The sequence below is a fragment of the Trachypithecus francoisi genome, unplaced genomic scaffold (assembly GCF_009764315.1).
Source record: "Trachypithecus francoisi isolate TF-2019V2 unplaced genomic scaffold, Tfra_2.0 Lachesis_group9, whole genome shotgun sequence".
NCBI lineage: Eukaryota > Metazoa > Chordata > Mammalia > Primates > Cercopithecidae > Trachypithecus > Trachypithecus francoisi.
The window spans coordinates 74962100-74976418 of NW_022681474.1; the positions used below are offsets into that span (position 1 = coordinate 74962100).

General features: G+C 42.0%; 1 protein-coding gene across 8 annotated transcripts in view; it reads left to right on the plus strand.

Moving 5' to 3' along the window:
• Nucleotides 1-14319, plus strand: part of FAM13C (family with sequence similarity 13 member C) — a 141597-nt gene that overhangs the window by 73011 nt on the left and 54267 nt on the right. For all 8 annotated transcript variants that reach the window (XM_033208698.1, XM_033208697.1, XM_033208703.1 and 5 more), the window contains one exon: nt 12774-12837. In XM_033208698.1, the coding sequence (XP_033064589.1) occupies nt 12774-12837 (64 nt within the window). The remainder of the gene's footprint in view (nt 1-12773; nt 12838-14319) is intronic.

Here is a 14319-nt window from a genome sequence, read left to right on the forward strand (position 1 = left end):
AAAACTTAAAATGAATTTTCAGTGACACTTGTGGCCTTTGTGGTTTAGGTCACTTGGGATCAGAAACCAAATACTACAGATGATTTTATAGGTTTAAATAATGTTTAAAACCATAATTTGTATCATAGGTGCCTCTTCTCTTCAGCGTTTGCCACAGTAGAAAGTCCCTTCTTATACTCTTGAGCAGCATGCCAAGCCTCTCAGGGGTCCAGTAGCACAGAATTCTTACCAAGAGCACTCCAATGACCCTGCAGATGCAGGGACAAGGGAAATATCAAGACCCGTTTAAGTGGGGGTGAGGTCCAAGGGGAGAAAGATTGAGAAGGGGTAGATGCAGGAATAAGCCAGCTGTCGAAGTCTTCTTAGTGCCTTAAGTTTAGTACCAACACAAGAAAACAGTTTTGGCCAAACCTAGACTATTGAATAAATCGAAAAACACATAAGAGAGCCCCTGGGAAGGGCCTAGGAAATATGCAAGATACTGTAGTGTAAAGAGGAAAGGCATTGGCATTGGATGCTAGTTCCAGCTTTGCTGCTTCCTTGGACAGATTTCCTAACCTCTCTGGGCTTTGATTTCTTCAGATGTGTGATGGAAATGAAAATATCTACTTCCCAGAGCTACTGTTGCAAGGATTAAATGAGACACTGCATGTTCAGCTTCATTCAGGGTCTGTCCCACAGCAGGGGCTCAGAAGATTAATGTTGTTGCTCCATAAGAGAGGAGATCCTTCCTCCATGAAGGTTTTTGCTTAGCTCCACGGTACTATCTATGGCTTGCCAACACATCCATCTTGCTGCTAGTGTTCTCTCTTCTCTCCTCCACTTATCTAAATTTTAATCTCATCTCAGAGCCCAGCTCACTCCCAGATTTTCATGCACCTTATCCTTTCTCAATAGCCCATGTTGATCTCTGTAGTTAGAACATGATCAGTGTAACTAGACACATGGGTACTATTGTTCAAAGAGTTTGGTTTATCTCTTCAAATAGGATATATATCTATTTTCTGTAATTCTTTTGAATGTGCAGTTTTCAGCACAGTGCTGAACTCATAGGTTCAGTAGTTTAGTAAAGTTTCTGCTTATTAATTCTTAGGTAGGCAATCCCATGGAATTCTGGTTTGCCCTCCATAATATCATGCCTCTCTTGGCCATATTTCATTATGGTCCTTTATATACCTGGCCCTTCACAAGCTCTAGTTTGCTTTTGTGTACACTGGCTGTGCTTCTTGTGCTTCCATATCCATCCTTCACAGAGCCCAGATTACCTTTATAGATCTGTTTTTCTGCACATCTTTAAGCTAGACCTTAGCTTCTCTCTAGTTGAAACCAAAAACTATGCATACCTTGGACCAGTTGGTTTCCCAATTCAATCTCAACTGAATTGCCAGTTGAGATTCCAGTGATTTGGACTCTCTTGCTCAACTTAGATGTGTGATTCAGACAATTTCAAAAAGGTTTTTAAAGGGATTGTACATGGCAAAGTGGTCCTAGTCGACCATGAATAGTCGTGGTTGGAAAAGTGGGGATCAAGAAAGTAGTCCTTTTCAATGTGTAATTACTGCCAGCCTTGCTGATCTTGCTCGTGTGAAACAAAGGAGACCCAGGCTATTGCATGACAAGCAGTTGTCTCTTGGTAATGTGGTTGGTATTCTCTGCAAACAATGGAAACTAACTGTGTTTGATTCAGGCAAAGAAAGGGATCTAAATTAAGGCTATTGGTTAGCTTAAAAAATTGAATTAAGGGCAAATATGCTTTGGGAAGGGTAAGAACCAGGCCTAGTCCATGGATTTCTGGATTCACAATGACAGGGACATGTTTCTCTGAGGTGTTATCACTGGATGATCCCATGCTAATACAACAGCTTTTCATTCCTGCTCAAGTTTTGACTTCAGGGAGAAGGAACTCACTGGCCTAGTTCAGGCCATATGTTTACCCTTGCTTATAGAATTGTGGAGAGCTAATTTCCCAAGGGAAAGGGAGGTTGGTGTCAGAAGAAGTGGATCGGAGATGAAAAATGCTGAACAGATGAATTCAGTATAGTGTTGGGTGACTTGGGGGCATGGGAAGAACCTGGAGCTGTTGGAGGAAGAGAACTGAGAACCAATTTTACGGGTCAGAAAGGCTTGGTGTGGCTTGCCAAACTTAAGTGAGTCAAAGGTATGGAGAGACCAGGGCTCCTCCAACTTGCCTCCCTGATCATTAACTCACCCTTGCCCCTCAGACCCACACTGATTCAGGTTCTTTTCATCTTGCGCTAAGTCGCATCAGCAAAGACAAATAAAGCTGGAGTGTACTGAACGGCAGAGAAAATGTGCCAGATGATGTCAGAAAGGTTGGTGGTGGACACACTACATGGGGCCTGGTAGCCTGCATGTTGATTCTTGGATTTTATCTAAGTCTAGAGGAAAACCACTGGAGTTTATAAACAGGAATGACAGACTCAGATTTACATAAAACGACCACTCTGGGTACTGTGTGTACTGTGTGTTGTACGCAGGGGTACGTCTTGGAAGCTAGCATATCATCCCTGTGGGAGGTGCTGGTGACAATGAAGATGGAGGGAAGATGACAGGTGGAGAATACAGACTCGTGACTCTTTCCTTTTGGGAGAGAAAGAAAATCTTGAGGCCGGGCACGGTGGCTCAAGCCTGTAATCCCAGCACTTTGGGAGGCTGAGACGGGCGGATCACGAGGTCAGGAGATCGAGACCATCCTGGCTAACACGGTGAAACCCCGTCTCTACTAAAAAATACAAAAAAAACTAGCCAGGCGAGGTGGCGGGCGCCTGTAGTCCCAGCTACTCGGGAGGCTGAGGCAGGAGAATGGCGTAAATCCAGGAGGTGGAGCTTGCAGTGAGCTGAGATCCGGCCACTGTACTCCAGCCTGGGCGACAGAGCGAGACTCCGTCTCAAAAAACAAAAACAAACAAACAAAAAAAAGAAAATCTTGAATAGGGAACAGGCAGCATTTAGGCTTGATTAATATTAATGCCTACTCAAATCTCATGTGTCTTGAAAAATATTCTTCTGTTCCAAGAGCTAACCTGATTGATACTTTAAAAGTTAAAGTGTTGCTAGTCTGAGTATCAGTTGTAATATCAGAGGAGCCAGTATGATATGTAGTTACAAATATTCATCAGCTATTCACCTGTCATTTAAATTCCAAGCTCTCCCCCAACGTGGCCCATCATTTGTGACACTCTGTGCCCTTCACTTCATCGGTCCCTGATCTAAATCTTCATTTGTGTGATTAGGTTTTTCTCTTTCCCCCAACTGTAAGCTCCAAAAGACAGAGATTGTGTCTACTTTGTCACCACTTTCTTACTTGAGGTTCCTCTTGAAGGTGGATTCTGATAGGAGGACCTGGGTACAGGAAGGTGGCCCCAGGAAATAGGAACTAGGGAAGGAGGAAGAGCCCACAACAGGTGTGCAACTTGGTAGGTTGTCATCTGAGCAACTGGGGTCTCTCTGAGGAACTGTGTAGACAGTATCTCAGACTTATCCCTCTGAAAGTTGAGGGGGGGTCTGCAGCATTTATTCACACCCCCACTTCTTTTCTGGCTGCAGGCTGCTCCCAGGGGAGTTAAATCTGCCACACATGCAGGCTGAGGGAATTAGCCCTGCCTGGCAAAAAGCCTTGAGGCAGAAGAATTAAGAAACTTGGCAGATGCTTGAGGTGGGATGAGGGGAGCAGGCAGAAGTGTCCTTGGAGCTGAAGTATTGATTACAACCACTCTGTCTCCTGGGCTGAGCACTGTCTGGCACATGGAGCAGGTGTCTGATCATTATTTACTATGTGTACGGAATGAATGAGGTGATGCAAGCAAAGTGCCTTGTAGCCTGCTCAGCAAACCACATGCTGCTATAATTATTACTCCTAATAATGTCTTATTTGGGCCTCTGCTCTCGCTCATTCACCAGGAAAAAACCTGCTGGATCCTATGTCCTCAATATTCCATCCAAAATGTGTTCTTTATGGTTCACAGTGCCTTTTAAACCACACCCATGTCTACTTTACCTACACTCTGCCAATTCTGAAGCTGGCCCTGTGCACCTGACTCACTGCTCACCCATTCTCTGGTGAGAATTGGCTGCTTCTAGTCTCTGTTCCAGCTCACCAAAGTGAGAAGTGGTACCTTTTCCAGGACAGCTGGGCTGCCCCGTATTTGAAGTTTTTCATGGTGTTTTGAGGGGCTCAGCCTTTCCCTCTTTGGGAATGTGTTCCCTGGGGGACCAGGCCAGAAACACCATGTCACTCCTATACTCAAAGTTCCTCCCTTGTGCCCTTTAGCCACTGGTGTCCTCCCAGGCTGTTGCACTTGGACTTTTAGGATAGTGTTCCCCAGTTAGGAATCCCCTAGAGTGCTTGTTAACTATATGTCGTCATCCCACTTTTCTGGAAATTCTGATTCAGTAGGTTTGGGTTGTGGCCCAGGAATCTCTGTTTTAATCATACTGGCTGATTCTAATCTTCAGAGAAGTACAAGGTGTGAGGCGGTGGTTGGGGGAGTTGGCTTCTGGGAGGGTATACTGTTGGGGATCAGTGTTCTGTTTCTAGCCACAGCATCCTTGGGAGTTCATTGGCCTGGACAAGTGGATACATGGGTTAGGAAGTCAGTTTCTGAACATCCGTGGACTTCTAGTTTTGTTTTCTTTTAGTAGTCTCTCGGGGAATAATTTTAAACACTGTGGCTTGGTTTCTTTTTAATCTTTGAAGTTGGCTGCTTAATATTTGACCTCAGTCCTTTAGCAGACATTTAGTAAGAACCAATAAGAGAATGTCTTCAATGTGGTTTTGACTCTCTAGAGAAAGGAACTTTCTATTTACTGGTATTAAGGGCTGTTATTGTTTCTAATAATATTACTGGAATTTATTGGCATCTTGTCTGTGTCTGCATATAGAGCTATTGTTTGTATATAAAGCATGTTTTGCTCAGAGGGTTGTCCTCTTGGGATATACCTTTTGTTTTCAAAAGAGTTTCAGGAAACACCAGTCATACAGCCAGCCAGCAGTCATCCGGGTATACATTAGTGTATCCCAAGTATTGCTTTCTAATTAATTTTTTAATGCAGTAGAATATCCTGAATTCTGAAGATGTCTCAGTCTAAGGCTCTGATTCTATGTGAAGTATACTGAAAAGTGTGTTGGATGCTCTCCTTTTACTCTTTCTGCCCAGGTTTTCTAGGTCATGGGTTCAAAAGCTACTAATTAATCTTTCATAGATTTCTTCAGGGAAGAAATGCATTTGTTATGGGAATGAGCATCATTCCATCCTCCAGGCTCTGCTAGCATGCTATAGATAGAGGAGGGAGCATCAGTTATAATTACTTTACAGACTCAGGAATATATAAGAATGGGCAGCTGCCCATAACCCTGGGATGAATGCTTTATTTACAAACATATGAGTGCCTCCTGTGTGTCATATGCCAGGCTTGGCCCTAGAGATAAAATGTTAAGCAAGGCTCCTATGGTCCTTGCTCCACAGTGCTCACCATTGTGAGAAATAGACAATCAAATAATTATACAAATACATGATTAAGAACTAAGACCTGCTGCACAGCGGACGTAGAAGATCAGAATACAGTGAGAACATATATATGAAAGGGAGACCTGATTGGGAGCTATCTAGCATCCAAAGTATGAATGAGTTACTTAGAAGAGAAAGTGGAGAGGGAGCAGCATTACAGGCACGTGTGAAGGCCTGCGCTGGAAAGGAGCATGGTGCATCCACAAAACTGAAAGAATGCCAGTGTAGCTGGAGTTCAGAGAGGGAGTCTGATGCAAGCTAAGGTTGAAGAGTGGGCAGATGCTAAATTCTTCAGGGTGTCATAGGATACTCTCAGAATTTTGATTTTTATTTTAAGTATAGTGTGTAGAAGGGTAGTGAAAGATCTTGTGTGGATGGTGGCCTGAGGAGGGTAGAGGGGAGGTAGGGAGACCAGGGAGGAAACTACTGTCATTCAGGTAGTTCAAATGAGAGGTGCTGGTGGCTTGGCCCCAGATGGCTGTGGTAGAGATAGACGGGAGGGGACAGACACAAACATTTTTTGGGATAAGAAATTGAGAGGCTTGTTAATAACTTGGTTATTGGGCTTAAGGGAAAGAAAAGTGTTAGATAACTGTCAGTTGTCTTCAATGAGCCATTGGCAAGATGGGGAAGCTTTTCACTGAAATAGGAAACACTTTCCTCTGCTAATTTAATTATAGATAGTTAAAACATTGGTATAAATATACAACTGTGAGCTAAAATGTGGCGTTTTCACAAATTATCACATCCTGCAGTTTGACACTGTCCTTAGGCCAAGAAAAATATCTTAATGCTTAGTTGGTTTTATTGTTTTGAATTCCAGTACACCTCCTGTGAGAAGGCCACTAGAAGATGACCCTACAGGCTGACTCAGCACGAGCTTTAGGGTTGCAGCAAAGTGGAAACATCAAATATTTTTAGAAAGGTTGTATTTCAGTGGGCTATCCACAAGTTTGCAGTTTGAATCCAGGTGAAAGCTCTTTTTGCATCAGCACACAATTAAGTTTTGCATTTCTCTGTTGAAAAGTATTTTTTAGTTTGAATTATATAGTGGTGGCAGCAGTAGTGGTGGCAGCAGTGGCAGTGGTGGTGCTAGTGGTGGTGATGGTGATGCTAGTTGGTGGTGCTGGTGCTGGTGGTGGGGGATGATGATGGTGGTGATGCTGGTGGGTGGTGGCAGTGGTGGTGGTGATGGTGGCAATGGTGATGGTGATGGTGATGGTGATTGTGGAGGTGATGGCAACAGTTGTGGTGATGGTGGTGGTAATGGTGGCGGTGGTGGAAGGTGATGACGTTGGTGAATGGTGGTGATAGTCATGGTGGTAGTAGTGGTGGTGATGGTGATGATGGTGTTTGCGGAGGTGATGGCAGCAGTTGTGGTGTTGGTGGTGTTTGTGGTGATGGTGGTGGTAATGGTGGTGGTGGTGGAAGGTGATGATGTTGGTGAATGGTGGTGATAGTCATGGTGGTAGTAGTGGTGGTGATGGTGATAGTGGTTATGGTTGGAGGTATCACATGCTTATCACTACTGAGGGCCGTAATTGGGCTCTGAGGAGTGCAGGCTGCGTTTCTCATTGCCAGAACCTGGACTAGAGGACAAAGGTTACACTGGAGTTACTCTGACTGGCTGACTCATTGTGGTCCCCTTTAGAAGCATGCATTTGATATATATTTGCTTAGTTACTTTCCTATTATTGTTTTGGACACAGGCGGCAAGAGAATTGAAGGAGTGTTCAGTGTGACCCAGTTTTTGTGTGTAGGCCAGCTTCCAGGAAGGATTGTAAATGGTTCAAGCCGTATATTTAAGTATCTTAAAAAGAAGGGAGTTTGAGATGGCTAGCTACTCTTCCAGTTCTCCTTCATCCATTGCTAAACTTCTCCAGTGAGAAGCTTCATTTATTTTTCCTCTTCTACTATAATCTTTATCGTTTTCAATCCAGTGGCCTTTTCTTTTCTCCCCTTCTGTTTCTCATTATCTCTAGGTGACTTTGACACTTTGTAGCAGTGTGAGCCTGGGCCATTCTCCTGCATGTCCTGTTCTTCTTGCCTTGCTTTCTTTTTCTCCATAATACTTAGCATCTGGTGCATAATAATCACTGCTTTATTTCTTTTTGTTCTCCTCCTCCCATGAGAATCTAAGTTCCACAAGGGCAGACTTTATTTTATCCACTGCTTTGTTCCCAACACCTGCAACAGTACCTAGCACATAGTTGGTGTTTAAAAAATATTTGTTGACTGAATGGATGAAGTATTTAACTACCCTTTCTCCTATTAGGTCAAATAGATATAATAATGCTAGTCTCATACGGTGACCTTGAAGATTAAATAAAATAATGTAAGTAAACTGCCTGGAAGACCCACCCTGGGGTAGTAAGGGCTGGTGAATTGAAGTCATTCTTGGGTCTAGTTCTTTCTCTAATTTATCTGTCTCTTGAAAAGATATATACTGAGAAGGTGCTAGGTTCTTTGCCTAGCATATAATGAAGGAAAAAGTGATGCAGAATGTGCCCATATGACCTTACCTGTGGCCACTGTACTCCATCGAAATTATCATCACCCCCTTCCTCTGCTGAACACACTTAGAGTGCCCAGTTCTAGGGTGAACCCTGGCCAGACATTTTTACTTCTCTATTTCAGCCTCACTTCAAATGTCTAAATCTGAACTCATGAATTGTCTCTCTTTGTGAAAAACATTACATGTTTTTCTGACTTCGTTAACAAAAAAACCTACCATTTTCCTTGTCACACAGACTCAAAAGTTTGTAATAATTTTGATTACCCCATCTCTTTCACTCCATACTTTGAATCCACACCCAAGACTTCTTGATTGCTTTTATCATTGAAAAATGTCTTTTATCTGTCTCTACCTCTCCAGTTTCTCACCACTATTCTTCTTTTTTGTTTGTTTGTTTTAGAGATGGAGTTTTGCTCTGTCACCAAGGCTGGAGTGCAGTGGCACGAAATCAACTCACTGCAACCTCTGCCTCCCGGGTTCAAGCAATTGTCCTGCTTCAGCCTCCTGAGTAGCTGGGACTACAGGCGCATGCCGCCACACCCAGCTAATCTTTTGTATTTTAGTACAGATGGGGTTTCACTCTGTTGCCCAGGCTGGTCTAGAACTCCTGAGCTCAGGCAACCCGCCCGCCTCAGCCTCCCAAAGTGCTAGGATTACAGGCATGAGCCACCGCACCTGGCCTCTCACCTCCATTCTAACATCATTTGCCCTGATCCTTGATTTGCTGAAGTGGCTTCAAGACTCAGTGTTCATTAGCTTTATTATCATTTAAGATTTTACTAGATTCTAAGTCTCCTTAAGGAACTGCCTCTGATTGTCTATTATTGTTTCCCCAACACTGGACCAGGCACACAGTAGACATTCAGATGGTTAGTAAATTAAATTATCTTTGATGCTCTAGACTACAGTTCTCAAACTTGTTCTGGAGGTTTATCTAATGGTTAAGAGTAGTTTCCTTGGAAGATCATGTGAGTATATTCCATGTAGGCTTTTCTCTGTATCTCACTAATATATACCATATATTTTTAACAAAGTATATTTCTGTTTCTTTCCATGAATGTTTGCTACTTGGTTATTTGTTTTACCATCTGCTGTCACTCATCCACAGGGAGCTTGCACCAAAGCCCTAGAAAAATTTGTATTTGAAGAGCGTAAACCGGTAAATATTTTTTCTGTTAGAGAATACCACTCTTCCATTTTGCTGGTGCTACTCTGTAGAAACATAGTTTGAGAACTATTGAGGGTTACAAAGAAACTACGAGCCATTCAAAGTGTTAGATGTTACTGAGTACGATGGGTGGATTAACCCCTGTCTCCAAGACTGCTTTTACCTATTTTGTGGGAAAGAGCTATTTTGCATTTTCTGATGCACGGAAATCACTGTTTGTAGCTCAGGGGATTGATGGATATAAGATGTGTGAGCCAGCAGTCTTCCTCCTCACCCTCTTTTTCCCCTTGAGCTGTCTATGCCTGAGCGCATGGTTGGGAGCCTTAGCCTCTCTTCCACCCAGGAGGGAAATGCTGGTTTGTTCAGGCATGGAGTACATTAGTTTGACCTTCACAATTTTCTTCTGTTACCATCTCCCGAACTTTTCTCTTTAGAAATTGTTTGCACAGTAAGCAAAGCTTGTAGAGTAAAAAAAAAAAAAAAAAAAAAATTATATTCTTAAGAATATTTTAAAGAAGTTAGGCTCCTGGTATTTCTAAATGTGCATTATGACATTTAGATATTGACCTTGTTGCCCATTTAGAGGACATATATGCTTTCTTCAGGATTCAAATTGGAGCAGAATAGTAACTGTAAATAATTAGATCCCCAAAGAAATCTTTTTATAAATGTTAACACTGAAAAATCTCTTATTCATTAAGATAACTGTCCTTTTCATAAGGATAATAACTATGTTAATATGTTTATTATATAATAGTATTCAGACTGTTTCAGAAACACTTGAATTCTATTTAATAGAATTTAACAAATCATGATTTGGACCTAAGGATCTTTCAACAGTGGAGTTTTGTGTATTTTGTTTTTGTTTGTAAGCTAAAGAAAATTGACTTACTGTAGGTAGATATGCCTAAAGTTCATTTTCATCTGTTGTCAGCTATGTAGTGGCAAAACCCAGCTTTGCCATGTGTCTCAGTCAATTTAGTGTTGGTATTGCAGAATACCTGAGGCTGCATAATTTATAAGGAAAAGAAATTTATTTGGCTCGCAATAATGATCACTGAAAAGGCTAAGATTGGGTGGCTGCACCTGGTGTGGCCCTCAGGCTGCTTCCACCCATGGCAGAAAGCAAAGGGGAGTTGACTTGAACAGAGATCATATAGTGAGAGAGGAAGCAAGAGAGTGAAACCAAGGAAGCCAGACTCTTTGCAACAAGCTGTTCTCTAGGGAACGAATGTCTTCCCTTCCCTTCCCTTCCCTTCCCTTCCCTTCCCTTCCCTTCCCTTCCCTCCCCTCCCCTCCCCTCCCCTACACTCCCCTCCCCTCCCCTTCCCTCTTCCTTTCATTTATTTTAAGTTCAGGGGTACAAGTGCAGGCTTGTTACATGGGTAAACTTGTGTCATGGGGGTTTGTTGTAAAGATTATTTAATCACTCAGGTGTTAAGCCTAGTGTCCATTAGTTATTTTTTCCTGATCCTCTCCCTCCTCCCACCCACCACCCTCTGAAAGGCCCCAGTGTGTGTTGTCCCCTCTGTGTGTCTATGTGTTCTCATCATTTAGCTCCCACTTATAAGTGAAAATATGCAGTATTTGGTTTTCACCCAAAATTATGAAAACCTTGGAAGACAACCCAGGAAATACCATTTAGGACATAGGCCTAGACAAAGATTGCATGACGGTGATGCCAAAAGCAGTTGCAACAAAAGCAAAAATTGACAAATGGAATCTAATTAAATGAAAGAGCATCTGCACAGCAAAAGAACCTATCAGCAGTGTAAACAATCTACAGAATGAGAAAAAATTTTTACAAACTACAGATCCCTCAAAGGTCTTAATATCCAGCATCTATAAGGAACTTAAACAAATTTACAAGAAAAAAAAACAAGCAACCTCATAAAAGAAGTGGGCAAAGGATATGAACGGACACTTTTCTTCTCCTTCTTTTTTTTTTTTTTTTTGAGACAGAGTCTCACTCTGTCACTCAGGCTGGAGTGCAGTGATGCGATCTCAGCTTATTGCAACCTCCGCCTCCCAGGTTCAATCAAGTGATTCTCCTGCTTCAGCCTCCCAAGTAGCTGGGACTACAGGCGCCTGCCACCACGCCCCACTAATTTTTGTTTTTTAGTAGAGACAGGATTTCACCATATTGGCTAGGCTAGTCGCAAACTCCTGACCTTGTGATCTGCGCGCCTCAGCCTCCCAAAGTGCTAGGATTACTGGCATGAGCCACTGCGCCTAGCCAAACAGACAGTTTTCAAAAGAAGACATACATGGGGCCAAAAAACAAATGGAAAAAAGCTCACATCACTGATCATTAGAGAAGTGCAAATCAAAACCACGATGGGAACAAATTTATTTTTGAGTAAGAACTAACTTCCATATCCCTCCCTTGTCACAGATCCCATGACCCAAACCCCTCCCACTAGGCCCCACCTCCCAACACTGACACACTGGGGATCATATTTCAACATGAGTTTTGGTGGGAACAAACCACATCCAAACTATTGCACCGTGGTACCCAGCAAATATTATAACATTTATTGTGTAAGTTAAGAAATAGGATGAAATTTCCATAAGCTGTCTTCAGTAGACAAATGGTATCTTTCTGCAACTGTATCAGATCCCATTCATTCAATCAAAAAGAATTACTGAATTTTTAATAGGTGAGATTTTAGCAGTATAGAAAATAAACATAATCAATACATCCTTGGAGCTCACACTTTACTGTGAACATGCAAATAAGTGAATAATTTAAATAGGAAGTGCTAAGAAGAAAACGTATAGGACAGCTGTTGGGGTCCACGTGTTTCCTAAACAAAGGAATGAACACACAAGACAACACAAGACAAGACAAACATGGCGGCCGCCCCGAAGGACATGCTCTGCTTTATTTTATACAGTCGTTTGTGGAATGTTACCAAGTCACAAGACACATTGTTGTTTTTCTGACCTTTCCCTGACTTTCTGGATTTTCAAGATGTTTACATATAAACAAGCCCCCAGGGTCTGCTGTTTGCAGCTGGCTTCTACCGGGAACGCCCTGCTTTGTTTGCAAGAGCAGGACTTATTGGGAACGTCTCGTTTGCCAGCACGCAGTCCTCTACAGACAGTATGCTAGAGAGTGGGGGTGAGGGCATGTCTAGTTAGGGAGGCCTCTTTGGGGTGGTGCCATGTGAGCTGAGCTGATGCATACATGGTGATAAAAGTGAGTTGTATGCAGATCCCAGGGGAGAGCAGTCTGGGCTCACGCACAGTATGTGTGAAGGTTTGAACAGGGAGCAAGCACTACATGTTCAAGGAACAGAGAGAAGGCCAGGGTGGTTGGAGTATGGTGAACAAGGATGAGAGTGGTAGCAGAGGGGGCCAGGAAGGTTGTCAGGGTTCAAGTGCTATAATGTGCTACAGGCCATTGTAAGGAGTCTGTATTTTATTCTACAGGCAGTGGGACGCCACCAAGGGTTTTTTTTTTATCAGGGGTACAGCCAGATTTGTAGCCACCAGGTTTACATGTACATCATTGAAAAGTCTCTTTTAAATGGAAATAATTTTTGTTTGTATTTTATAGAATAGACCAGAGGACTGTCATTTGGCCAAAGGATGCTTTTGAAACTCAGCAGGACTTAAATGAGGTAGGTGCAATCATTACTGGTTATAAGAACATTAATTAGCCAATCATGAGTTTTACCATTCTTTTTCACAGTACTAGGAATTTGTTCTGATGAAAACTTAGTATTTTTGCTTTTAAGTGACCTTGTAATACTTATAGTTCTTTGTTCAATTGGTAATGTTTTTCCTTCTTCTGGAGCAAACATATTTAAGATATTGTTTGTGAGGCGGCTCACAATGTCTTGGCCCTAACCCAAGTCCAGCAGTCATTTTGTTACACTCTTTTCAGCTTTTCTTCAGGATTATATAACCATGGCTGTGACAGTTAACATTTGTAAAATTTTCTCTTAATTTTATTTTGTCTACATCTCTGTTTTTCCTAACGGCTTCTGCAGTTTCAAACATAATCATGCTTACTGTTTATCCACTGAGAATGATACAGTTTGGTGTTTGCAATGTGATTTTCTTAGTAGACTTTGAGACATGAAGCCATATTTTCCAATCCAAATGATTTCCCACCAAACTGGACATCATGATGTTAATTAGCTTGTTCTGGATTTTCTTTGGAATATGTAATTGAATTCTCCTGTATGAAATTAATGTAACATAATTATGATATCTATTATTATGAATGCCTTTGCTTAAGACATTGGTTTGGAATACTCTGTCTGGCTCTTCTTGTCCTCATTGTAAATTAAGTAGTAGTGGGTGGTATTTAGTATGTCTGATTAGGGTCATAGCAAAGAGAATGAAAAGATCTGATGATCAGATGCCAAAAAGAGAAATGATGGGCTTTAGGCAAATTCTTTATTTGATGTTTTGAAGATGCATCGCTTCCTCCTCTTCCTTTACCACTGCACAAAAAGGGTATTTCACTAAATTTAGGTGATTTTCTTTTTCTTTTCTTTCTTTTGGTTAGAACTTGGTAGAAAAAATAGCTAAAAGTAAACCAGCTGCTTGGTTAAGCCAAGTTAAATAGCTAAAGTGGTAAAAAATGTCCTAAAGATAAGGACACAGAATTGTTATTTTTGTGTGCGTGCATACAGACAGGCTCCAAATTCTAATCTTCCTCATGGTAATGAGTGAAAAAGAGTTTAAGAGAAAAGAGGCAAGAGCCTGAATCAGTGAATGCAGCTGTCCACCCCACCGTGAACAAGCAAAATGCTAGCTGTAAAGGAGCAAAGGTTTGTTTTGACATAAGTGACTAGAAAAATTAGGTGACTGTAAGAGTCAACTCATGACAACTTTCGAGTATTTGGGAGAAACTGTTTCTTGAGCTGCAAACCCATAAGGATGCTGAGATCACTTGAGCATTCCCAAATCGTAGTTGTGAAAAGCTATATTTGAAAATCTGCTTTTCCATATTCCTTCACTACATTGTATTTGCAAATGACATGAAGTGTGTGCCAGCTTACTGCACTGATTGCCTGGGCGTAAGAGTGCTGGATAGAGAGGTCCATCTAAAACAGCAGGCAGCGCCATATTTTAAATGTGCACGCTTCCAT